Below are 26140 nucleotides of genomic sequence, written 5' to 3' on the forward strand. Positions count from 1 at the left end.
TAATCATTATCCTTAATTTCTTAACTGTCTACAGATAATTTATGAACTTTTGGAATCTTGGTGTAAAGTATAGATCAATATCTACATTCAACGACCATTTCTAGTACGATTCCAATTATTGTTAAGTAATTATTATTCATTACTGCAAGGTAGTCACATGCACGGCATCGCGTCTTCGCATTAATTGATTGTTTCTAAACTTCCTAAAAAGAATTTATACACTTTAACACATTATAAATCAAATCTGGATCTGTAGCAACATTCAAGAACCATTTTTTATACGATTTGAATTGTTATTAGGTAGTTTAAATTAATAGTAACATATGTTATCGTTCAGCGCGCCGACAAAATGGCTGTGTAGTTGCTATCCTTGTCGCACACTGTTGTGGTCTTTCTCGCACTATACGCATAGATCTATAGTATAGATTCTATATGTCACAGTTTAGCCACTATAATAACATTAATATACCTAGAATTCTTTAAGTCCTAATAATAAACTATTTTTTATAATTTTGAAAATTTCAAATACGTAAATGATCTGTAAATCCACATCGTGAAATTAGTAAAATTCATAAAAACTATCTATACGTGAACAACTAATAAACCATTTGTCATTTTCAAAAATAGTTGAAGGATGATGTTTATTTCTTCACAGGCGTAAAAGTTAAATATCATTGATGCGATTACCAATCGACATTTACTTATTCGTGTTGCACGCCGAAACGCAATTACTGTCAAAGTGAAAATTATTGGCTAATCGAACCTTGCTAATTAATCATCGTCTAATAGACTTATTTTAAACCTATCCCGCCGTAACATAGAATATGCTTGCAAACGTGCAAACGAATCAAATCAAAAATGGCCGCAAACGTGAGAACAGGTGAGTGGTATGTACAAACCTGTCAGTGTTCATAACCATCATTCGAACAAAGTAATTGATTTCGCGTGATTTAGTGTAACGTGGATCTAAATGTCATAATCTGCTGCTCACGTGTCTCGAGATAACAACTAAATTTTATTACTACGTCACAGATTCATACGTCAAAACTGATGTACATACATATACTGCGATTCGTTGAATTTCCGTCGTTATCGCCGCGCCTGTGAATCCATATCGCGTTAAAAACAATTTGACATTTGATATGTGGGCGTTTAATCGTGATGCAGAGAGATCGACTGCCAGGAGTACGGGTATTGGTTTTCACAGATTTTCTATTGCATCTGTTCATACGCATCTACATTCGCGCTCCATGCATGAATGTGTAGGAGAAAATCTGCGCAATCAGTGCCTGGCCGTGCTTTGCACGCTTCGATAACATACTTGGAAAAAATCACTTTCCAACTAACGTTTTCCTTTGTATTTTATTTTAGACATGCGAATTCCTACACGCTCGGCGCCTCGTCCACCCTCTAGTTCAACAGCACAAAGAAACTCTCTTTGGAGCAGCACGTAAGTTTTCTACAACTTTATAGACGCAGTTCCTTTTTTCTCCATTTTATTATATATAGTGAATGCTTTTCCTATATACAATTACGTGCATAATTGATACAAAAATATATTGACATTGAGAAAAGATAGCATCTTTATCGATAAACAATCCAAAAACTTGGTTTTTGTATCATTCTCTTCATCCTAGTCTCCAACTAAAAGAACAGATGTACTATGATAGTTTCAAAATACTAATTTTATTTAAAAATCTAATTAAATGTTTGTTTCTTCTTTTATTCATAGAAATGATGTTTTTGGATCTACATTTACACAACAGCCTATTCAGAAAAAGAAACCACCTCCTCGGCCGCCACCACCAAAATTTAATCCAAATTATGCACAGGCACAGAAAGAGAAATTAAAGAAACCAGTACGTAAAAATCAATTTTATTATTTCATATTACTTACGCATCACTGCGCTAGAATTCTCTGATTCTTAAATGTTATATAACTTTGTTTTCATGATATCTACAAAGGCAAGGCCAACAGAACTTTTGACTAATCTTTTTGGAAGAAAGAGAAGCGAACATTTTACCACAGCGCAATTTAATAGTCAAACCCACAATACGCTACTGCAATCAGAAAATACAAACGGATCAGTTTGCTTGATAGATCTCAGTCCACCTGGATCTCCAACATTCACGACTCGATCGAGTAGCGACGGCGTTAGCGTTGATAGTTTTGGCAGCGATGGTAACTCAAATCCATCTGCATTTACAAGCAGTGGAAATACATCTCAAACAGAGAGTGCCTTTGAAGATGATTTTGACTTTTTTGGATTAACCACAAAAAAAGTACAACAAAATGATCCTTGGCAAGTTAATTCAGTGTTAGATCCGTTTGGACCATTAGAAGCTACTAATAATTATAATTCATCACAATCCGTAAAACACGTGGGGGAAGCGTCTTTTTTCGCTTATAATACAAACAATCATTTTGACAATAAAGTGCTTTCCAATCAAGCAAATTTAAAAGTCCCTCAATCAATGCCAACTATTATTCGTGCAAAACCATCCAAAGCAAAACTTCTACAAAAGAGTTTAGAACAGAAAATTAATCACGCAGAAACCGATTTAAATTCTTTAAGTAAAACAACAGTGCCTTCGTCTAAGTCAATGACGTTAGATTTAACACATTCATGGCCAAGCAATTCTAAAAGTAGTCCTTCACCACCGATGCCTACAATACCACCACCTGCGCCACCATCAGAGTATTTAAGCGAAGTAAATAGTGATGAACTTTTGGTAAGTAATTATATTTCAATATATATACAAAATATTTACTTACTTCCTCATTTCTTATTTTCAGGTCAACAGCGAAGAACCTCATGGTATCGCGCTTTACGATTTTCCACTTACACATGCAGATGATTTACCGTTCAAAGAAGGTGATATCATATATTTAATAAAAAAGGTGAATGATGACTGGATGGAAGGTAGAATAGGAAATCGACAAGGAATATTTCCTATTAATTTTATCGATATCAAAGTACCATTGCCTGGTGTTCCAGACGATGTTGTTACTGCGATTTATTCTTTTAAAGGTGAAGCACCGGAAGATCTAACATTTAATGTAAGTTACTAGACCCTACATTTTATTATTATAGAATTTTTGCATACTTTTTATGTATTTGTATTACAGGAAGGGGAAAAAATTACAGTTTTATCAAGGATATCAGAAGATTGGCTGTATGGTGAGTATAGAGGTCGAAAGGGACAATTTCCAGTAAACTATGTCAACAGAGTTCCATGTAATATTCCACTATCATATTAATTTACATGGTTAGTATATTATAAATTGTAGTATCATAATATTTTCTCTACTACAAATTCGAGTCTTACTCTTTATACCCGATAAATATTTTTGCTATGGTATTGTATTATAAAAATGAAATTGAAAGTTTAAGATTCAGCAATGAAATCATATTTTCCTTAGCCACGTTGAATGGCCGAAGATACATTTCATAAAATTGTATTCTCAAAAAGACTGAATTGCATGCAAGTATGCATTGCCTTGCAAATCTAAAAGAAAAAACGATCTTTTTTACCGTTTTTTAAATCACATTTTTTGGAATGAAAGGTTTATGTTTTGAGAGTGTAATATTGTAAGGGTACAGTAAGAGTAATAGTTTCCCGCAATGTTTCAACAAAACTATATTTTTAATTATCTTTACGTCATAAATATTTGGAATGATATCCCGTTGAAATCGAGGGATTGTAGTATTTCTAATATCGTAAGAGATTATATTCATTCAGAACTTTCGAAATGCAACATAAGTAAAGTAACGTTTTTCACTATCGTAAAAATAGTTAATTGTCAAACAATTAGTCTCCAACTATTATACATAATATATTCCTTCATTTGATAAAATACACGTAATTGTAAAATACATTCAAAATATTTATGTATAAAACTTTATTATAATCTTTCTCGTCTGAATGTCAGTATCTGACAAAATAATACCTTCATAATTTAAGTGTTAAATAAGTTGCCCCTTGCATAAAAAAAAGAGCAATATGTTACTGTATAGTTACTGCTTAAATTTTAATATAGTAATATTTTATATCTAAATTTCTGTAATGGATTGTGTTTGATGAATTAATGATTGGATTAACGCCGGCGTTTTCAGCAAACATTTCTAAATTAGAATGTTTGACAGTCATTTCAAATACATGTGTACAACATGCTATACATATATAAGTAACATACGAGACGGTTGTATTTTTCCGTCTGTATATAAAATACGTCAAGCATTAATAAGATTAATGCAAAATCATTATTAAATACATAACATTTTTATGTATTTAATAAATGTATGAAGAATGCAGCAATTTTTTAACGATTTTGTGTAACTTATACTAAATTTTTTGAGGATCAAAATTAAGTATGATGTAGAATTAACCAACAGATAAACCGTCAAATTACATGTTCATTTTATTTTAAATGTCGTATAATAATTATATAATATATAGAACAGAAAGAAGTTGTCGATACAAAGGTAATGCTGTAATTAATATATAGTAATAAGTACATAGCAGGGAGGATGTAAAAATGAATTTTTCAGTTGAAACATATTTACAACTTTAATTTGTGCATATCTTATAATTACTTGTTATCTGTTTTGAAAGTATATGCGTAAGACATATATATATGAAAACGTGTGTGTACATAAATGTATGCTTTGAAATTGTAATGTGATACTCTAAATTATTATGAAATTGGCAAGTAGGTCGAAGGAAACTTGAACTGCAGTATTAATAAGAAATATTTCTACCAATTCAACGATCTGTATTAGGACCAGATATTTAACTTATAAAATCACGATAATAATTATAGTTGGTTACATTCTCCGTTACTATATGTGTAACACAAGAAAATGTGACTTCTAAAATTATCAAAAAATGTGTAATGTGATATCCGATTATGTTAGTAATCATTTCTGTCGTGTATGTAAATCGAGTTATTTAATATGTTATATAACAGAAATCGGAATTGTTGTAAATTAAGAAAGAAAAAAAATACAATTAATAATGAAAATATTAATTTGACATGAATATATCCTTCAAAAACTGAAATAATGATTAAAACTTGGTGCAAAATGTGTAATAATTTACGCAATAAAAGATATGTACGTGAAAACATAATTCACAATGTTTAATGCTAACAGTCTTTAAAAAGTTTTCCAATATTACATTTCTATTAATTATTTGCAATAATGTTACTATTGCTTTGCAAAACACTGCCACTAATAGAGTGTTCACTTAATGTAATAGCTCTTATCAATAACACATTTGAAGACTGTACAGTCTTTAAATGTGTAGAATAATTTGAACAAGATATACATTTGTCAATGTGTTTGAAAAATACTGAGAATATTATATTCTTGTAACGTTTCATGGTTTGTATCACAACGTTTCTAAATTTTTTACCTGTTAGACAGTATAAAAAAAAATTAATTGCAAAATTCCAATGATACACATGGAAACACAACCCACGGCACCATTTCAATAGCATTTTCTCTTTCAACCTGAAAAAACAGTTATAGATTTTAAAATATATCAAATTATACCGTTCGTTTCAAATATAAATAATTTCCATTCGTTTCGTTAATATTAATCTATACCAATGCACATATTCCATTTTCTCCTTTCCCTCAGTAGCGGGATATTTGATCAAAATAACATCCCAGTAAAGTTCCAAAGTTTCAACTATGCCGAGAGGTAATATCAGTACTAAATAAACCGTTGATACGACAAATAATATTCTGGAAGTATGATGTGTTCTGTTTGCTTTATGTCTGAAATTTTCTATGGAATAATATCATTGAATGTACTTAGATTTCTTTGACGAACAAATTCTAATTAAGCGATTCACTTACGAGTCAACTGAGAACGAATTTTTTCTGTTTTCTTCATATGTATAATAAGTAAAATATTTCCAATAAATATAAAAAGCAAAGGTAGCCACGTTGATAAAGCAATGTAAAAATACATTGGACTGCCCCATGGTATTATCATTTTTTGACATGGTATAAATTCGAAAACACTGTCAGTTTCATATCCTAAAATTTAATCATTACTATTTTATATGTTACTATTATAATAATAATTTAAATGACTGAGAATATTACTAAATGCAATATAATTGCGAAGATATAAATATTTACCTCCCGAATATAATTTTGTCAGTGATATTATAAAAGTGGTACATATTAAAATAGTAAGAGTTACTATTTCGGAACAATTGTAACAATGACCACGAATTCCAAACGGAAACATAATAGCAAAGAGTCGGGTCCACGTGAGAGCTACGACCAGCCAAGTAGATGTAAATTGAAAAAATTCCATTGTTACGGAATTTAAGCTGCACAGAAACCTACTATTCTAAGAAAATATTAAATATAAAACTTACATTTTGTATAGCACGAACTCGAACGATGATTAATTAATAGCTTACCATAAAAAGATTATTAACAAATGTGAAGTGAGACTTTGCAATACCCACACCATAATTGAAAATTAGTGCTCCATTATCAGATAATGCGAGTGCTTTTAAATAACGAGATAAATTTGATTCACAAAGTATGGGAGTGCTTAACATTCCAAAAGAAACTGTATTTAACAATACACCTATATAAACATTTTTTTATTCAGTTCAATATAATGAATAACAAGAACTTGATACTAAATCATTATTCCTCAAACTTGAGTTTGCAAGATTTTAGAAAATGGAGCATATAGTGGAATAAATAAAATGTTTTGCCTAGTATTCTTTGTCACTAAAAAATTGTCTAAAAGTAAAGTTCGAGGAACAATGAACTAGGTAAAATATAATGTAACAAATATCAAATTATTTTCTTCCTTACCAAGAATTATAATAAACGGTGTTATATAGCTAAGCAAGAAACGTACAAATTTGACAAACGGCTGTAACGTTAGCCAGTGAGCACGTACTTCACAGGGCCATACAATTTCTAAATTAGGTTGTGTGAAATTGTAAATAAAATCCAGTGTTGTCAATGGTAGTGGGCATGTTAAATTTCCTCTAACATTAAGAAGTATGCGCATAAACAGAAACACACGAAAGGTTCTTTACTATGCGTATTTAAAAAATATTGTTTTAATAATTGTGTAGTTTCATCTCACCTGATATCATTTGTTACTAAAGATTGAGTAGATTCTACAGATTGAAGTAGCACATTTAATACTAACACGAATACTTGCACATTTGTATTGTTTAATGAAACCATTTGTAAACATGTACACGAGTTTACTTGGAAGAAAAGATATTAAAAGTTTCGTGGAGTAATTTTTAAATAATGTATTAAATAACATGCATCAATAACGATTAATATATCGTGAAGAGACGTGTTTTCTTGTATTCTATGTGCCTCCTTCTGTCAAGCACCTTTTCACTGCCATGACTAATAATGATGTCTTACTTCTTATTAAGAGCTGCAAAGGCACCTGTTGTCAATTATCATAACATAGAATTATTCCTGGCAAATATCATTTCAACGCAGACACCAGCTTACAAGACTTGTATACGACTAGTAACAGACTTGCATTCTGCGTACACTGAAATGCAGATCAGTATATCCAATTTATCATTTATAATCTCCTGAAGTACACATGATGTTTATTCTTCTTAAATTTATGTTGACTTAAGGGATACTCGTATTTTAGGAAGATTACTACAGTAAATGTATTCTCTACAGTAAAATTAGAAGAAAATAAGTAGCTTACTCCAGTGTTTCTCAACCTATTCTCTGCAGACTCGTGAACAGTCAAGAGAAGAACATATATTTAAAAAATTGGAAAATAAAATAAAAAATAATTTAATCAATTCTAGAGACGCGGCAACTCTTTCTTTTATTGGGGAGCTCCATGGAAGAATAAAGTTTAAGAAACACTGACTTATACTATTAAAATTAATATCATTGAGTGCATGAAACACTTTTTTTTATTAAACAAAAATATTAATTCGTTCATTGTAATAATTATTTCTTTTCATTTTATAGATATTTATTGCAATTCAAAAGTTTCTAGTTTTTTCAATTAAATTTATTTTAATCGCCGACTCGATTTAAATTAAAATATGGTTAGTGTGAGTACAAAAGATTGAATAATTTTCTAGAGACATAAAGGAATTTATTTGTTTTGACTTTTCAAAACACAAGTTTATAAGCACTAAATAAATGTAACATTAATGCTGTAAAAGATATTGTGTATTAATATAGGGGAGATAGAATTTTAATTTATGTCATGTTATACAAGTTTATAACTACAAGAATTCTTACTATAATTATACATATTATATAGGAATCATGATCACTTCATACAAATATAGTTTGCAATATATTTTCAACATACAGTATGTACATATATAATTCACACAAATTCACGAGTGAAAGGCACACGTTGAAATCATGATAGTTTAATCTTTATGTTCACAAACTCATTGAATACTGTTTTTTTTTTTTTATTAAGAATAAACGGATTCGGTTACATCAAATTTATTTGAATATCTCTTATGATTTTATGATAATTCAATGAGATTTAAAATTTCCAAAAACATTTTCCATAAACATAATTAAAATATTGTCGCAAATATAACGAAAATGTAATTACAATTCTAGGGACATCATTTTCCATTATTTCTTCTATCTATCAAAAATATATCCCTCTTGTTTCATAAATTTTGTATCTATGGTAAATATTGTATGAGTTGACCTAATATTTCGTACCTTCCATTTTTAAGCCAATCCTTTTTCATTACGCAATTCTAATATATAAATAAATCTATCTACCTTCAAAGGAATATTTTTTTTTTTTTTTGATAACAATGTTTACTTGTCCAAATACTAGTAAATTCGTTAGATTCAATGTACTCTTTGAAACAATTCTATAAATATATTTATTTAGGAAATCCTAAACTTGTTATAATTGTTGCTTATTTATCTGCGTATCGGTAGTTTTTTTTTCATATTTAAATGTAAATATAAGTGTTTTCAACATATTTACAGCCACACTCATAAAAATGTGCGATAATCTAAATTTACTTACAAAAGGAAACAGTACAAGATATTTATTAACATATAATGCAAACGAATATTTTTTAATTTTTATCAATTTAGTATAATCACAATATTCAATTGGAATATGAATTTGTATCTTTTAACTAACAAAGGATCAACTTCGTTTTTACCTATCGTTTATCGATACTATATTTACATTTACACGCTTACGAACGTTCGAAAATATTTGCACTCTATAAAAATTAATAAGTTTTATAAACGACATATTTTCGTAAAAAGAAATTAATAAAACAAAGATTATGTGTGTACAAGTTACTAATACACAACACAGAAGCACGTTGACATTTACACTGATCAATTCTGCACAGTTCTAATTTTATAACTTTCGAACACGCAAAAGATCAAACCTTTTTACATTCATGGTTCCATTGCACAGTACATTTAAAAACATTTTTCTATCTCAATTAATTTTTGCATCAAGATTTTAAAAGTTACGTTGCATATGGTATATCGGTAGTTATAGTTTCTGTCGATCGTTTAATACGTTTAATTCGTAGTTATTTATAAACTAATTGCTTTGATATATTGATTTAATAAATGCAACATAATATTTCCTAAATCTATATTTTAAAACGTGAACATTTGCGTCAATTATTGTATTATGTATTACATTATTGTTCTAGTATAAAAAAAAAAAAAAAAACTAATATTATAATTTATAATTTTGCAAATTAAGTACGTCTATTAAAGAAATTCGAAGTTGCCGCGCTTATGCAGGGCAACTAAAAGCTCAGATGTGTGTAATCGTTAAGCATGTATAATATACACATTTGAATTGAAAACTAGTCTTATATTCTCAATCACAGCCGCTGAATAGCAACGTAAAGATTTCTATTACTTTTAAAGTTTTCACGTGTTCTACAAATCTTTCGTCATAACTAACCTCTGTGAGTTTGATCTTAATTTCTATATGGCAATCAAAATTCTTATCTAAAAAAATGTTATTCGTTTTAAAGAAGTGTCTGTGCAGAATCATATGATGCGACATAAAATATTAAACGGTGAAAAAATTAGTTAAAAGTTTAAGCGAACACCGTGATAAATATATTATGAGAAATGCCTAAATCTTTACTTAATATATAAAGAACGTACAATGATTGCATTTTTTTATTTGATAGAAAATTGTAATTTCTAAACATTACTATTGACAATCAAGAAATTAATTCTTTATTCGAATGCAAGATACTTTATCTCGTATAATTTGTCAAACGTTGCTTTTGTTATTATTCAGAAAGCATATATTAAATATCTTAAATTATAATGTCAAATTTATGTCAAAAAGTGAAACATATCTGTATGCATCGTACTTTCTAATATCACCACGGTAATAAATCAACCTATAGACAAAATAAGTTTCTATATTGTATACATAAGTATGTACAAATGGTACATGAACATTTTGCATGTTGCAAGTATATAAAGATTTCTCAATGGTTATTTCTCCCATCCATATTACAAATATTTCAATGCATTCGTTGTACTGTATCAGCTTAATTTCTTACCTGAAAAGCTTAGTGTCTACTTAAAAAGTGTACATATTGAGAAATTATTAATGGAAAAATGAAAATGTTCAAGTTACTTATGTTCAATGACTAGCAAATTGGACATCGAGCAACACCTTTAAACATGTATATCATCCTACTTTGCAATATTTTCTGTGTAAAACAGTAAATATCTACTAATATGTTTGTTTCCAATAGGATAACATTAGATTAAAAAAAAAATTCTTCATAATAAAAAACGAATGGATTAATTGTCCATACTTATAGAATTTTTGCCAAATAAATTTTAAGGGATGAAACTAATATATCATAGTTATTTCACATTCATATCTCGTTATTGTACTGTGCAATCCTACATATAATATTTACAAAAATATGCATCCCGCAAACGCTATCTATAGTAGTACTTTACATGCTCTCATTTCAAATGTAGCCAAAAATACTTGGCTTTTTGCATGTCTTAGGTTTTCTGTGATTTATTATGTACGAATCCAGATCTTGGTTTTAGTCAGGTTTGTATATGGGTATTTTTGGAATAAATTCAATTAAAAGAACCTGTAATGTGAAAGGTGAAATCAAATAAGTGTATGCCTATATGTAAGTGAAGATTGGTATATATACATATATATGAGCAGCCCAGCCAATGATGTAGCTAGTAGTAGTAGCTTGTTCATTCTAGTAAGGTTTCAACTATTTACATAATTAGGAAAGTAAACTTCTACAGAAACAAAAAAATATTAATGTGTACAATGATAGTACAATTTTGATACATTTTAATATACCTACAATATATGTTTTTTTTTTTTTTTATAAACAAATCTAATAAATATGATTATTTTTTAAAAATCCTTCTCTTCAACTGACATACACTTTGACAAATTGATCATTTATAGGATCTATGTAGACTTTCTTGACTGATTGTATACACAGAGTGTGTTAACATTACTGACTCATATTTTGGGTAAATTAAAGTTTGTACCATGTTAATTTCATCTTAATATTTACTTACATATTCCATCATGGACGAAGTATCACATCTCTGTTTTGCCAGCTTCCAATGCAATCCGAGTTTGTGATAAAGCCTACTGTTCTCCCATTCTAATAATTTGTTTAACGAGTGCTGTGTCTATATACAAATACAAAAAAAAAAAAAATATTATATGTAAATTCATATTTTTATGAAAATGAGTACTCACCCTTTTACTCAAACAGATGACAGGCCAAAGAGAACAACCTAGTGTACAGCAGCAGCAAACACAACCACAGAATAACCACTTAACATTAACTGGTAAAGTTTTTTTGAGTACACTGTTCATCCTCATGACTGTTGCTTTAAATTCTTCTGGAGCAACACGTGACACCAGGCCATTTGGAAATTCTGATTCAAAACGATTGCTAAGCCCAAATCTAAAAAAAGTAATGCTGCTTATAATATACATATATAAAATTAAACAATGATCTTTCACATAAACAAAACAGGAATATACAAACACATTATAAAGTAAAATTGTTTGTAATGTTATTCTATTTTTCGTTTTTCTCGTATAGGTAAAGACATACAAACTATACAAAAGTTATGTTAGAAACATCAACCTTATTTACGTAATTTACCGTCTTTCAGAATCTGAATGTATTTTTAGTTCAAAGGACAGAGTACTGAGAAGAAAAAGAAACTTACATCTAACGTAATTTTACATATACCATTTTCGATTTGTCTCTCTTTGTTCTTCGAACGAAATATTAAATTACCATACATAAGAAATTCGAAGGACAATATAATCTTACTCACACAGTCATATTACCAGCACCACGAATAACAATAGGATCTGGCACCATCGTCACATAATGTTCTTCCAAATTCTGTTCATTTTCTTCCTCTTCTTCGTAGATCGCGTCGAAATCTGCCATTGTGTGATATTCGACGGTTCCCGCTCAACGAGCAACGCAACTATATCGTCGCGAAGAAACGATGTTTCTCTTCCAAAAAGGCTGACCTTTTTTTCATTTATATTCAACACAAAATCGCAACACGTCTACGTTGACGTTTATGTGTCACGGGTAAACATTTTCACGGCTAAAAATGATAGGCCAGGTAACAAACTTTTAGTTGAAGATCGTTCGTACCAACACCATCAGCAACCATCAGACACCATTGTCATTGTCCATTGGCATTAGACCATTAGACACCATTCATAACATAACACAAGGGTAGGTATCTCATGGGGATTTTCCTGTGCCCCTTCGCTAGCGCCACACGTGGACCTACTCAGAATTAAATAATGACGGAGCAGCAATTACAGAGTTGAGCAAAACCCTAGACTACGATTACTTGAAGTTTGCCGATGTGTTTGTCTCGTGTTCTCTTTTGAACATTTTCCAAACATATTCCAACTGGTTATTGCCAACAAAGAAAGTAAAGAAATTAATTATGTAACGGTGAAATAGTAATTAAAAGATGCATAATTATGTCAGAATGTAATTTAATTTACTTTTGTTTCATTAATATTTACGTTAAAGTTTTTAGCAGTTATATTTGCAACGTTTTATGTCAATAATCATTTTAAGATCCTCTTTATTTATTTTCAAAAACTTAAAAGTAATTTTGAGTACTGTAGAAAAAATATTGTAAATCTAACAACTCTTTACACGGTTATGTCAGATTGTCTATTTTACGCTGAATGGGGAGTCCACCCCCCCTCCCCCCTCTCCAATCGTACTGTCATCGTCAGCTGACTCGTTGTCGATTCACTGTGTCCGACAAGGTTGTTATGACACTTTTTTAATGCATTGTTACATCATATATTATGTTTACGACGTCGTGAAACGAACTCGTTGAGTGGAATATCGTTTCATTCGTTTTGTGTTCAATGGGAACGTCATTTGAACCCGTCAATCCGTCCGCTAAGTCGAGGAACCTTAGCTAGGTTCGTCATAACCTAAAACAGAAAGTTCATCCACGCCGGATGTGACCGAGAAATAGTTCCGTAACAAAGTAGTGTTTGTCCTTACAGAAGTTCCAGCGGACTGTCTAGAAAATTATGTGATATTTTCTTCACTTCCAAATCCTTCAAAGTGATGGCTTCTATTTGTCGCCGATGGAGGCTATGGATTTTACCAGTTTTAACGTGTCTCTATGCGCTACTTATTATAATTGTGGTGCCAATTTTGTTGGCAAATTCTATTAAGAATGGTTTCGAACAGCAGGATCAAGGAGCACTCGTGGGTGGTGCATTCGTGTTGCTGGCACTACCCATTGCTTTCTATGAAATTGTACAACATATGATATATTATACACAACCTAGGCTGCAGAAATATATAATAAGGTAAATCAGTAATTATTCGTTAAGTTTATTTTAAGATCAAGTTTGTCAATGTCTGGGAATTTAAAGGGAGAGTTAAATTCAAGTCTTTTTATGTTATTTCTCATTTCATGTAATGTTATGTTGTATATGTATCATAATTCACTATTTTATAACATATCAGATATTATTGTACAACTACTCTTTGTGTTAGACTCAAATGATATTTTATCCAAATTAAAATAAAAATTTTAAGCAAAAGTACAATAAAGTATGTAGAATTTAACTGAAAAATATTATGAAGATGGTTTAATTAACTATTTGCATATACATGCAGTACATTTGTAAATAATGATCTTGAAAAAAAAATTTTCCTGATACGTTATTTTTATGTCTATAATTGTATATACTAATTATATCATAACATTCCATCATTAAAATCTTTACAGGTTGATAACAACAGATAAACATCGTATATGATGTATCATAAAATAAATCTCTACATATCTGCAATACAATCTGAATGATCTTGTAGATTATGAAAAGTAGAGCTTCCTCTTTTTTTCCAGTGAGTTCTTCAATTATATAAAAAAATTTCAATGAAAAGATAATTGAACCTTTTTCATTCAGAAAAATACCAGAGTCTGGTTATACAATAAATAGCACTTACCTGACTATAAATACCTATAAAACATTATATATGTAATACATTGATCATTGACACAATGGCTAGGTTGTTATTTAAGTATACAGAACTGTACTGTAATTTGATGCTTCTAAGAAAATGTACAAGTTCATTTCAAACATTGTAAATAAAAATTATGATGGTATTAGGAAGCTAAATAAATAAGGTTTAATTAAGTAAAATATAAAACTGTCAGAGAGTATATAGTACCATGTTATTTTTTATTATGTCTTTCAAACTTTTATAAAATTTGTAGCAACTAATCGTACATATAAACGAAAAAACAAATCTTCCTTTCAGCAGTTGAAAAATCTAATTGTACTGTTAAATGTATCTTTTGTAATTGAATTATGTTCACAAAATTAAAGATTGTAAATGCAATATCTAAATTAATCATAATCTTTAAAACGATTAAATGTTAAAATATATCGGGTGCTTTATAAACACACGAAGTTTCAAAGTCATATTGTAAGTTTCATAAGTTCTAAAATAATTATGAATAAACATTACATAAAGAGAGATGAAAGTTTCTTGGCCATCTGTTAAGTAAAAGTAAAATATATTTATTTAATCTTCTTTATAATTTAAGCAACTAAAGAAGAATAGATGTATAAGATTATCAATTTTAAATTGACCAAGTGTGATTAATTAAATTTTACTGTTTATTTTAGGATATTATGGATGGTTCCAATTTATGCAGTAAATGCTGTAGGTTTGCACCTTCAAGTTCTTTTAAATTATATTGGATTGTACCATAATTAGTTATAATTTTTTAAGATTGATACTATTATTCTCACTTTTGTTTTAACATTTCAATCCATTGCATGTATAGTTATTTAATTACGTGAGTTTTTCTAATACTAATTAGAAAATGACAAGTAATTATGGTACAGCTCAGTGTAATGATATATTTTTTTCATTTTGTATATAATGTTTATCATATTTATACAGTGGCTTGGTCTGGTGTACCCTGAGGGCAGTATATATGTGGATAGTTTGAGGGAATGTTACGAAGCATATGTAATATACAATTTTATGATGTATTTATTGGCTTACTTGGATGCGGATCATCAATTGGAACACAGACTCGAAATGTCTCCTCAAGTACACCACATGTTTCCTTTGTGTTGTTTACCTGATTGGGAGATGGGAAAGGAATTTGTACATATGTGCAAACATGGAATATTGCAATATACTGCTGTTAGGCCTATATCAACTTTAATATCTTTGTAAGTCTTGTACATAAAATCGTCAGGCCTTCAGACATGGAAGCGTATACAGATATTTATCTCGATTAAAATATTTTTCAGTATTTGTGAACTGAATGGAGTATACGAAGAAGGTCAATTCAGAACAGACGTCGCTTTTCCATATATGATTGCTGTAAATAATTTATCACAATTCGTTGCCATGTATTGTCTGGTGCTTTTCTATCGTGCCAATGCAGAAGCTTTGAAACCTATGAAACCAGTTGGCAAGTTCTTATGTATCAAAGCGGTTGTGTTCTTCTCTTTCTTGTAAGTCTATGCACAAACATATTTTATTTATTCATGCATAAGACGTACGCTTAATATCGTATCTTCGTTTCACAGTCAAGGTGTAATTATAGCATTGTTGGTCTACTTTGATGTCATATCAAGTATCTTTAATACTAGCGATGTGGATGATATTAGAAATATATCATCAAAATTGCAGGATTTCCTAATTTGCATTGAAATGTTTTTGGCGGCTGTGGCTCATCATTATAGTTTTTCTTACAAACCTTTTGTAAATTTAGCCCAAGGACAAGCATGGTGGGATGCATTCAGGTAATTAAAACTATTATGCACAGTTGACTATTCCACCTTCTTACTGATACTATATATATTTATCTACCTTAAGTTTACCATTATCTTGTTAAAGTCATGGTACAGTTTAAGGAGTAATAACAGTAAAGTTGCGTACACCGATCTCTTAACTATTTACAAAGTACTTTTATTGCATAATTTGTAGAGCTATGTGGGACGTCTCAGACGTACATAATGATATTAAAGAGCATCTTGGCGTAGTAGGATCGTCGTTGAGTCGCAGGATACGTGGTCGCGGTGCTTACCAACAAACCTGGGGGAGTGCAACAGAACGTACGTCCCTCCTCCCAGAGGCAACTGTGACCACTGCTAGAAGTGCGCCTGCGTGTTCCTTTTCCGGTTATAATACATCGGAAACCGACGCGACGATCGGTTCCGTTGATCAAATTGCAGATGTGCAGGATACCAGTAACGGAGTAAAAACGTAACTTAGCAATGGTAAGTTTAATTAAGAGCATTGAACAAGGCCATTTTGTCTGGGACAATGTATTAGAGATTACTTTGTATCGCTAGCATTATACCTTTAAGCAGAGAAGTCTAGTTTTGCAACGAGCGTGCTCCTTGTACAATACAAATTTTCATTCTACCGTATGTGACGGACATAGTTATTCCGGGAAAAATACGTGACACACCGATACGAATTAAGAATTTGATACAATAACACGTCACTGATAAACAAGTGTCGTTTATCTCGTCCATTTAATGAAAACGCTTTTTTCCTCTTAATTTGCGGTTAAACCATCGCCTCTCGAGTTACCAATAACGTACTACCAAATAAAGTACTACCAAATAATTGTATATAATAATGTTTATACTTAGAACAATATATCGGTGCAGTCCTATTTATAAACGTGTTGCGCTATTTATTGCTGGTTATCGACCCGAGAAGTGCAAAGCACATTTGTCTTCATCCATGCTGGACAGAGTTAGGCATTATTTCTATGATAAATTTACATTCGTGTGAAGATTCGGGATAAATAATGTGTTACTTGTCGCATCCGTTTAGATGTTGCGTTGACTTGTCTTGTGTTTATTGGAATTCTGCCCAACTCTAAATCGAGTATACCGTAAATAATGAGGAAAGAGAAATTAAACATTCCTGCCAAATATAATATCGTTGTCTAATTTTGTATTAGCTACGTCAAATATAAAATATACGAACGAGAGAAAAACTCAAATCAATACCGATTTTGATGTATCGACGACTAATGAAAATTAAGTTCGCATTGTCGAACTGATAACGGGTGAACCGTTTAAAATCACAAACTTTGCCTTGTGTCGTTAATACGTTGAATCACACTAACCCAAGTTTGCATCATATCGACCTATTTTTCGTGCATAAGTGGTGTTAATTATTATAGAGAAATATTTGATAAAGATGTTTTATTTTGTGTAGTTTCAGAGTGGCCGATAATTTCAACATTTTTTTACTTGGTCAATAAAAGTTTTTACGAAGAGATTAGGGGGTATTGCGAATTTTGAAGCCTACGAACTTGAAATATTTTATCGTATATCTGGACCAAAGATAGGGTATATTTTATGTCGAAGTTGGTATTTTCAGAATTTATAAATGCATTAGAACCACTGTAGCTTTTCTGGCTGATCCAGCGATTTACATGGTCAATTAAACTTCAAAGAAAAGAACAATATTTTTAATATGTTCCTACCATGTTGTTTGTAACTTTGTAGTATATTTGAACTATCTGGAGCAGCTGGAGCTGTCTATTAACACGTCAAGTGCTGCGCTGGTCTTTGTTCAGGTGAAGTCACTCCTTGTAGAATTTAAAAATGAATGTAATTTATTAAAATAATGTAAATAAAGGGGGAGGTTTTCTTTATAAACATTACAAAATGTTCCAACGTTTTTCATTAAATTTTTCATAATTTCCCGTTCAGATATCCGTTTATCACATTTTTTACTAATCGATTTCGGTTATATCTTACTGATAATATGATGTCTGGTCAGTATTATGTGACATAAACGGAAAGTAGAACAAAATAAGCTTGGCACTTAACGTGTGAATATGAATTTATGAATAATAGGAATAAATTTCATCAAAATACGTTGTAAAACTTTACGTACCACGAAAAGAAATCTTTTAGAGATAGATTGCGTATTTTAATAATCTCTACCACTTTTGTAAAAAAGCATATCTCAATTTCATAAGAACTTGACAAGTAATTCTGTTGAGTGTCGGTGACAAATTTCTTGTGCGAGCAAGTATTACACGATGAAAGAAACTTTCAAAATAATGTCTATACAGATAGAATTATGTCTATGGAGTAATATTTGTCATGTTTCTTTAATCTGTTTATATTCATTTTGTTCGTTAAAATAGAAGAATCAATTTTATCTCTTAGTACAAATATTTTATTCTTATATAACGTATTTTATTTTCGTTATATATGCTTTAGAAAATGTTCAGTAGATGTTTGTTTTGCATCTAAAAAAACGTTTAGAAATACTCGATATGTATGTTTTATTCTTTTATTTCAATCATTTGTCTACCCATACAATGCTCCTGTTTGTTTGTATGCATAGACGTATATACAAAATGATCATTGTTATCTCCCTATTCATGTTCAATGTGTATAAGAATTAAATACATTTTTTATTTTATATCTACAATCAATGTGTTGTCATACATATGCACCATTCAATGTGTCTATACATCATGTGTACATGAAGCAGTATCTGGAATTTTTGTTATCTGCTTTGGTATAATCGATAACGGACACTAATAATATTGTATTCGGATTAACTTTTCACGAAAATGTAACCAAACATCCAATCCATGAATTATTTATATATTTATAAATATTATTTGATTATTATGAGAGTCCAGTGATAATGTTACTGTTATAACCGTACAGCGATTTTGTATGTCGGAACTTGTGTCTCTATACAGTTTCTCGTATAAATGAATGACTATTAATGTCTAGCCCGCCGCTCAATAATGAAGAAAATAAATTACTACCTAAGCATTCGTACATCAGCCACCAGGGCTATCATGCTATTTATCACATATGCACCTCTGGTTTCAAGTATGTATCTACATCCTTAATTTATCCTTTTCATTTCTCTTTATTCAGTACTTGAATGAATTCCTCGAGTTTCTCTTGAATCTGTCTAACGCGTTCTGGAATAAAAAATAAGTATAACGAGATTGAAATTTTAGCTTTATATAACTCAATTATTTAGTTAAATGTTTTGAATCACATAGTATTTAAAAAAAAAAAACTCACTGAGTTCCTCTGCCAATGTGACTCGTCTACCTGTTAACAAATTCTTTTTAATTTCGGTATCTTGACTGTAATCTTCCAGCACCTCCTTGATTTCTTTGTCTAATCTACGGGCTTCGCGATTCATAATTTGTTGTCTGAGTGCGTTGGCAGTTACTTTCAACATTTGTTGAATCCTCCAAAACAGGACGACATCGTTACACTCCATCTGCATTACAAAAAAAAAAAAAAAAAAATGGAAACATTATTGAAGAAGATTTCGGAATAAATAAATATAAAACTTCTCGAACAATTCTCGTTTTACATACTTCACTTTCGTGTCCTGTATGGTACAGATAATATCCTTTTTTGCAATCGTATGCCCTGGCCAAACTTTGTTGTAGAAAAAATCTTCTGTAAACAGGGTGCCACGTTTCTCGAATAAATTCGTTATCAACTTCTAGACCGTTTCGTTGCAAATTTTTCCTAATCGTTGTGAGCTCATCTTGCGTTAAAGTGGGAGCATGTTTCTATCAACAACAAAAATATATTAGTACTTTTCTTTTTAAAGAGTAAATAAGACAGTAAATAATTGAAAGTTTTTACTCTCTCCTCTTACTTTATCCGAATACAGAATTTTATCCAACTCATTTTTCACCAATGTGCGGTTCTGTTGCTCTTCGCTTTGACTCTGCCAATAAAACCATCGTTCTTTTCGGCCAGGACCAAGCATTTCACGTAGAATTTGCTCCGTAGCTTGCAGTTTCTCCTTGACAGATGTCTCTAAGAAACGTACTGCTTGATCCCAGTCCCGTTTATCGTTGACACTTCGGTCTTCCAAAGTATTCAATTGGATAACGCGTAACATTTCAGACGCCTGGAAATATTTGTGTTTATATACATTTACTTAATTCAGCGTGAATAGTAAGATGCAAATAGCTCGATAAACTTACTTTGTCTTCCCAGGAATGTCGTCTCATCGCTTCGTTAACGACTGCATTTTTTAAATTGTCAAAAATGTCATCGTGATCAGTACTTAGTCTTGCTTGACTCATGAAATGGAGAAACTCTTGTTGCAAACATTCCCAGCCGCTTTCGACACTCCGTGCTGGTAACTGTTGTTCCGCCCATTGTCGAAGTTTTATGTCAACAGTTGTGTTAAATGTACCTGAATCGAAAAAGGTTTATTATCGTCGCATGCACACGAGGTACTCCGCGAGGTTATCATGTAATGTCCGTACCAGGATTTCCACTTTGAGCAGCGGGCAAGTAGATATTCTCGAACACGTGCATGCTAACTTTATCCCAAATTCTGGTCATCAATACTTCCTCCCAATGTCTTGGTGAAACTTGGGACAAATTCACAATCTCGTCTAATATTTCTCCTCGTGCTTTCTCGAAGAGTTCGTCTCGATCCAATTCTCTCAGTCTACATAAGACGTAAACACGATAATTTCCTTAAGGACAGTCTAGTGTCATCTCGGATACAAAAACTCGATTTTTTTCGCAGTCGAAATGTTTACCTTGGGAAATTATTTTTCCATTCTGTTTCAAGATTGAATCTGGTTGCTTTAAAGGCATCTGCTTGTTGCTCTACAGTCTCGCGAACCATTTTCCAAAAACATTCCGCGACGGCGAGACTAAGATTTCTTGTGGTAACTTGACCGGACATAGCGAAACCATCTCTATTCAAGAATAGTGAAAATGAGGCAATGGAAAAAGTTTTATTGTATGGAGTATGCCAAAATGTACATCCTGTATGTATACGTGATTGTGTCTTACGCGAATACGTACTTAAAGAGCTTCGAATTTCTGAAGAACTTTTCCTCGTAATCTCGAATCGTTTGTATGCTGTCATTTTGTTTGCCACGACCAGTGACAACAGCGAAATAGCCTAATGCTTTCATAGGGAATAGTTTACCAGACAATATTTTACGAAGTCGTTCGGGATTGGCCAAATTCTCCTCCGCTAGATCCACCTATCAATGAAAATGTACTGTACAATTAATCGCCTTCAACCTAAAACTTTTCTAATAAGAGGTATAATTTTCAAAAAATAAAAATTCTAGTTTCATTATACATACCTTCGTCAAGACAAAAATGGTTCGTTTACCGGAGGGATCCATATGTGCCACGAGGTCTGTCACATTACTTCTTTCGGCATCCACCGATCCATCTTGGATGCAGAGAATAATCGCATTAGGATTACTCATGTATTGCTGAGACATTTGCCGAATTGCATCTCGAGTATCTTCTGCCATGTCGACTGTAACTGTCTGTTTGAAAAGTTTTGTCAATTTCAAACATTCTCTCGGTATATCGAATTGAATTTGAATTTTTTCATTATTTTGTTTTCAAATGATTCCTTACGCTGATTATGCCAGGTAAATCAACCAGAACCATGCGCTGAAGACCCGGTCCTTTGACTGTCATTGAAATTACATCCTGACTAACAGTCTTTCCATTTTTAACACTGTTTTTCATGCGTATCTCTACCTCGCGCCTAAGTTCAGCTAATTCTGACTCTTTTGTTAGATCGAATTCCCTTGAACTATCTTTGAACTGCGCTATATGATAGGGACCCTCGCTCAAAGTGACCTTAACAGGAGCTCTCGTCATCATCTCACCACCACCTCTGAAATGTGATTATCTTTTTTGACATTACTTTACAAAATGAAGCGGCGCGTTTGATTACCTTGGAAATATCCTTGCTTGAGCAATCATTTCTAATACAGATGTTTTACCAGAACTTTGATCGCCAACGACCACTACCCTCGGTAAATGATCAGCGATCGAATAAGCACTATCGTAATCGCTAAGTTCGTCTAGAACATCACTGTACATGTCGATTAAAGATTTCTAGAAAAACGTACCATTACAAAATTGTAAAACAAATATTAAATTTTGTATATGAAAAGTATATATTGTGGTTCAAGTACTTTTATCTTTTTGTTGCTCAGCTTTTGATTGCCGCGTAATAGCATTTGCTTTCGTAACTCTTTATTTTCTCTTTCTAATCTTTCGAGTTCACGTTGATACTTTAATTGTATTTGCATCACTTCCTCTTGCATGGCATTTAATCTCTCTTGCGATTTTTCTTTAAAACATAATCACGACATGTATAATTGCAAATTTCAAATATTTGAAAAGAATAGATTATAATACACTAACATGTACATACGAGCTTTCTTACGTTCCTCTTCAACATTATCATCAACTAATGGCCGAGCAAACGCTACAGTACTGTTCGAGAGTTGACCCCTTGTTTCTGTTTCAGAAAACATTTAAATTTAAATAATGCTTTAGGGCAGCTAGCAAGAAAGCTGGTAATTTATAATAGTAACACTTTGCTAATAAGAAAAATAATTCGTAAGTGCGGATATTCATTACGGTTATCCTTGCAAACAATGGCTGCTTAAAGTGACCTATAAATTACCTTATCCAATGTATAAATTTTAGTTTAATTTCATGAATTATTGTGTAGTCATAGAAAAAATCAATTTCTATTGTATGATGATCAAGAATTCCAGCAGAGTTTTAGTATTACTTTTAATTTTGCATGAAGCCATGCACGTGAAGATTGGCAAAGTGTTAATATGAATAAAACATTTGACATTTCTGATACACTATTTAATATAGTGTATCTAATTTAAATGATGCTTGGCACAGTAAAACTACCTTAATTTTAATAAAAACAAGGTGAAAAAGTAATGACGATGAAATAGATGAATGGATCTGTCCCATTCAGTATTTAAATTTCATACTTTCATATTTATTCGAATGACAAAAAACACAAAATACTGTTAGTTCTATTTTTCCGAATGCATTAGAATTATTACACGAGTTAGATTTATTCTAGAATTATTTATGAAAGAAAAAATAACAAAAAGAATGCTGAATGGACAGACAATGAAATGTTGATAATTCCAAATTTGTTTACACACCTGAATAAAGTTGATTTACTATTGCTGAGATCGCGTCAAATATACCTGAACAGAACAGACCATAATAAAATATTTCTAGATGAATATACAGTGAAATTGTATTTAATATATACGTGATTGACTTTGTACTACAAAACAATACATACAAAATATTATAAAGCATGTTAATTTCATAGGTTTTGTCAGCTTCTGAATAGAACTTAATTTAAAAATATTCTCATTTCTCATGCCGTTTTAAAGAATTGGAGACATTTCACATACGTTATAATATAATAATACTATTAATAACTGTATAAAACTTTAAAATATTAATCCTTACTTTTAGCATGTCTACATTGAAATTTAATATTTTATTTAAGGATCATAAACTTCATTTGTTAAATTATCTAACATACATTTACTGCAACTTGTTTTAAGCTTACTATGCCATACTGTAAATAAGTTAGACATGAATATAAATAACACTGGATATTTTTTATATTAAATCATTAATGTAGTACAAAAGTTATGGCAAAACTATAAAGGAGAGCAATGACAATAATAAAAAAATGGTTAGGGAAGAAAACATCAGGCATATGAAACTAATTATAGCAATATGACAATAACATTGATGGTACAACTTTCAACGTGCAATAATATGAAAATAAAAAAAATTCTATATTCAACTCACGATTAGAGAACAAATTCACATCTTGCTCATTCTGATCAATTTCCGTTGCTTTAATAGCATCATCCAGTCTTTGATTAAACCACTGTCTATACTCTTTATATTTAGCTTCCCCATATTGCTTTAGACGTGGATCTGTTTGTTTGTCCATTTTTTATAGCTTCAGTTTTCCTTACTTTATGTGTCTATGTACTTAAATATTAGTATGAGTTTTGATACTCACCAAGCTCTATTTTGTCTGCTATGGTATTCTTAACTGTCATTAACGTGCCACGAAAGTTTTGCCATTCATTTTCATTAGGGAGAATATCATCCAACCAGCTCATGTCTGGCAAAATTTCTTTCCATTGCTCATATTTCTTACAAAAAAACAGAGAATAAAACAACATTTATTATAACTATAGACACTGCATGTAACCAACTTTCAAGGAAATAGGTTTGTAGGCCAAAAAATGAAATAAAATACATATTTTAAAATATTACAAATTTAATGTAGATATGATAGTTTTTGTAGAAGTGAATGGTTTAATAAAATTAAATTATACAAAAATAAATAAAGCAACATTAGTGCAACAAACAAAAATATATATATTAAATTTTAAATGCATTTATTGTAAAAAGTTTTGGTTATCTATAATTCTTCTTCCTTCTTAGAGCAGGTCACATATATGTATACCAAATTGCTTTAATGATTATATTATTTTCACCTTTTGTAATGTTACTCCACCACCAACTGCACCTCCCAATAAAAGATACCGAATTTTTAATGCTCCTCTTAAAACTCTTCCTATAAACATGGCATATGCACGATTTGGGTTTCCAAAATAACGTACATGTGGCGATGCTAATAAGGGCCGATATACTTTGCTCATTCTACCCGATGTTATGTTTCTTGTCCATACTACAGAAACTGGATATCGCGATTTCTTTGAAACTAACAGTATGCTGTCCCTAAAAAAAAAGAGAATTTAATACTTTATGTGAGATAGTATACAAATGGTACAACACAGGTATACACAGGATGGATATAATTTCTCATAAAAAAAATACCAAAGAGAGAAACTGATTAACTGTTACAAGCGCTATATTATAACAAAGATGACGTACATCACTTAAGAAAATTTTAAAAGTTTCATAGATTTGATCTGATGTTAAAATATAACCTAAAAGTTGCGAAACTTGGCAAGTAAACAGATAGTGCAAGTATGTCACGAAACTTAATATAGATTGTAACCAACTCGGAAATGAAATGTTTTCTTTTACTTAAGTTTGTGCCATTAGTCATTTAAATGATCTTACCCTATTTTTCCACAAAGAATTTGCTTCATTTTGCGGGATACTGTTCGGCAATGAAGGATGAAAAAACGATGATTAAAATAAAGTTTTCTCCGCGAAATGCATATATATCAATCCAAAGATGTAAAACTTTTCTAAAATCAAATGAAGCGTGTTGTTTAGATTAACTATTCATCGTTTCATATCCGAATCCACGATGTCCAAGCATAGATATAATATATACATATATATTATATCCAAGTTTTTAGTTAGTTGTTAGTTTGTAGGTGGCGCTAGAAGACATTGCAGTAAAAACCTCCAAACTAAATTCTAAGTAAGTGTATACTGATCCAATGCGCATGATCAGGAAAAATCCCACGAATGTCCATCACTGCGTCCCGTCCTTCTGACACAATCTAACATCTCCTTTACACTTCCTGACATTTCCTGACAGCTCCTAATACACACCAACAACTCCTACCACCCTCTAACACCTTCAAACACTCTCCTGTCGTCTCAAAACACCCGCTAACACCTCCCCCCCCCCCTCCCCAATATCTCTTAACAACTCCTAGGGCTCCAGACGGTTCCCTTTATTTCTCTTCAAGTTCTA

At 31.1% G+C, this 26140-nt stretch overlaps 5 protein-coding genes across 8 annotated transcripts; 2 read left to right on the forward strand and 3 right to left on the reverse strand.

Annotated features, from left to right (window-relative positions):
* Window positions 1-643: 643 nt before the first annotated feature.
* On the forward strand, window positions 644-5105 carry LOC128875678 (SH3 domain-containing protein 19-like). Of its 4 annotated transcripts, none has more exons than XM_054121506.1 (6): window positions 644-880; window positions 1372-1450; window positions 1733-1859; window positions 1966-2733; window positions 2798-3061; window positions 3131-5103. In XM_054121506.1, exons 1-6 carry the CDS (start codon window positions 859-861, stop codon window positions 3260-3262), a joined length of 1392 nt encoding a protein of 463 aa, XP_053977481.1. In that variant the 5' UTR covers window positions 644-858; the 3' UTR covers window positions 3263-5103. The 4 variants fall into 4 exon arrangements, with proteins under 4 accessions (XP_053977481.1, XP_053977489.1, XP_053977473.1 ...); XM_054121514.1 differs by having other exon boundaries at window positions 646-887; window positions 3131-5102; XM_054121498.1 differs by lacking the exon at window positions 644-880 and adding an exon at window positions 900-1185 and having other exon boundaries at window positions 3131-5105.
* A 17-nt stretch (window positions 5106-5122) lies between these two features.
* On the reverse strand, window positions 5123-8404 carry LOC128875701 (probable G-protein coupled receptor 139). The gene is made up of 7 exons (XM_054121526.1): window positions 7135-8404; window positions 6855-7033; window positions 6446-6618; window positions 6156-6372; window positions 5868-6050; window positions 5613-5796; window positions 5123-5516 (listed from the first exon to the last, which is right to left on the reverse strand). The coding sequence occupies exons 1-7, from the start codon at window positions 7236-7238 to the stop codon at window positions 5189-5191; spliced, it is 1368 nt and encodes a 455-aa protein (XP_053977501.1). The 5' UTR covers window positions 7239-8404; the 3' UTR covers window positions 5123-5188.
* Window positions 8405-8551: 147 nt separating this feature from the next.
* LOC128875740 (cysteine-rich hydrophobic domain-containing protein 2) lies at window positions 8552-12777 on the reverse strand. Its single transcript, XM_054121602.1, has 4 exons — window positions 12378-12777; window positions 11785-11995; window positions 11598-11714; window positions 8552-11143 (listed from the first exon to the last, which is right to left on the reverse strand). Exons 1-4 carry the CDS (start codon window positions 12494-12496, stop codon window positions 11093-11095), a joined length of 498 nt encoding a protein of 165 aa, XP_053977577.1. The 5' UTR covers window positions 12497-12777; the 3' UTR covers window positions 8552-11092.
* Window positions 12778-13305: 528 nt separating this feature from the next.
* LOC128875708 (transmembrane protein 184C) lies at window positions 13306-18891 on the forward strand. The gene is made up of 8 exons (XM_054121540.1): window positions 13306-13512; window positions 13600-13911; window positions 15244-15280; window positions 15524-15801; window positions 15883-16089; window positions 16165-16380; window positions 16565-16857; window positions 17816-18891. Exons 2-7 carry the CDS (start codon window positions 13664-13666, stop codon window positions 16845-16847), a joined length of 1269 nt encoding a protein of 422 aa, XP_053977515.1. The 5' UTR covers window positions 13306-13512; window positions 13600-13663; the 3' UTR covers window positions 16848-16857; window positions 17816-18891.
* LOC128875674 (dynamin-like 120 kDa protein, mitochondrial) lies at window positions 18310-25793 on the reverse strand. Its single transcript, XM_054121476.1, has 18 exons — window positions 25552-25793; window positions 24960-25203; window positions 24476-24611; window positions 24256-24387; window positions 23586-23630; window positions 22823-22909; window positions 22581-22738; window positions 22337-22500; window positions 22012-22276; window positions 21726-21917; window positions 21436-21620; window positions 21165-21326; window positions 20883-21070; window positions 20595-20809; window positions 20261-20518; window positions 19971-20171; window positions 19666-19870; window positions 18310-19559 (listed from the first exon to the last, which is right to left on the reverse strand). Exons 1-18 carry the CDS (start codon window positions 25578-25580, stop codon window positions 19495-19497), a joined length of 2931 nt encoding a protein of 976 aa, XP_053977451.1. The 5' UTR covers window positions 25581-25793; the 3' UTR covers window positions 18310-19494.
* Window positions 25794-26140: the final 347 nt, after the last annotated feature.

Source organism: Hylaeus volcanicus, chromosome 1 (genome assembly GCF_026283585.1).
Source record: "Hylaeus volcanicus isolate JK05 chromosome 1, UHH_iyHylVolc1.0_haploid, whole genome shotgun sequence".
Taxonomy (NCBI): Eukaryota; Metazoa; Arthropoda; class Insecta; order Hymenoptera; family Colletidae; genus Hylaeus; species Hylaeus volcanicus.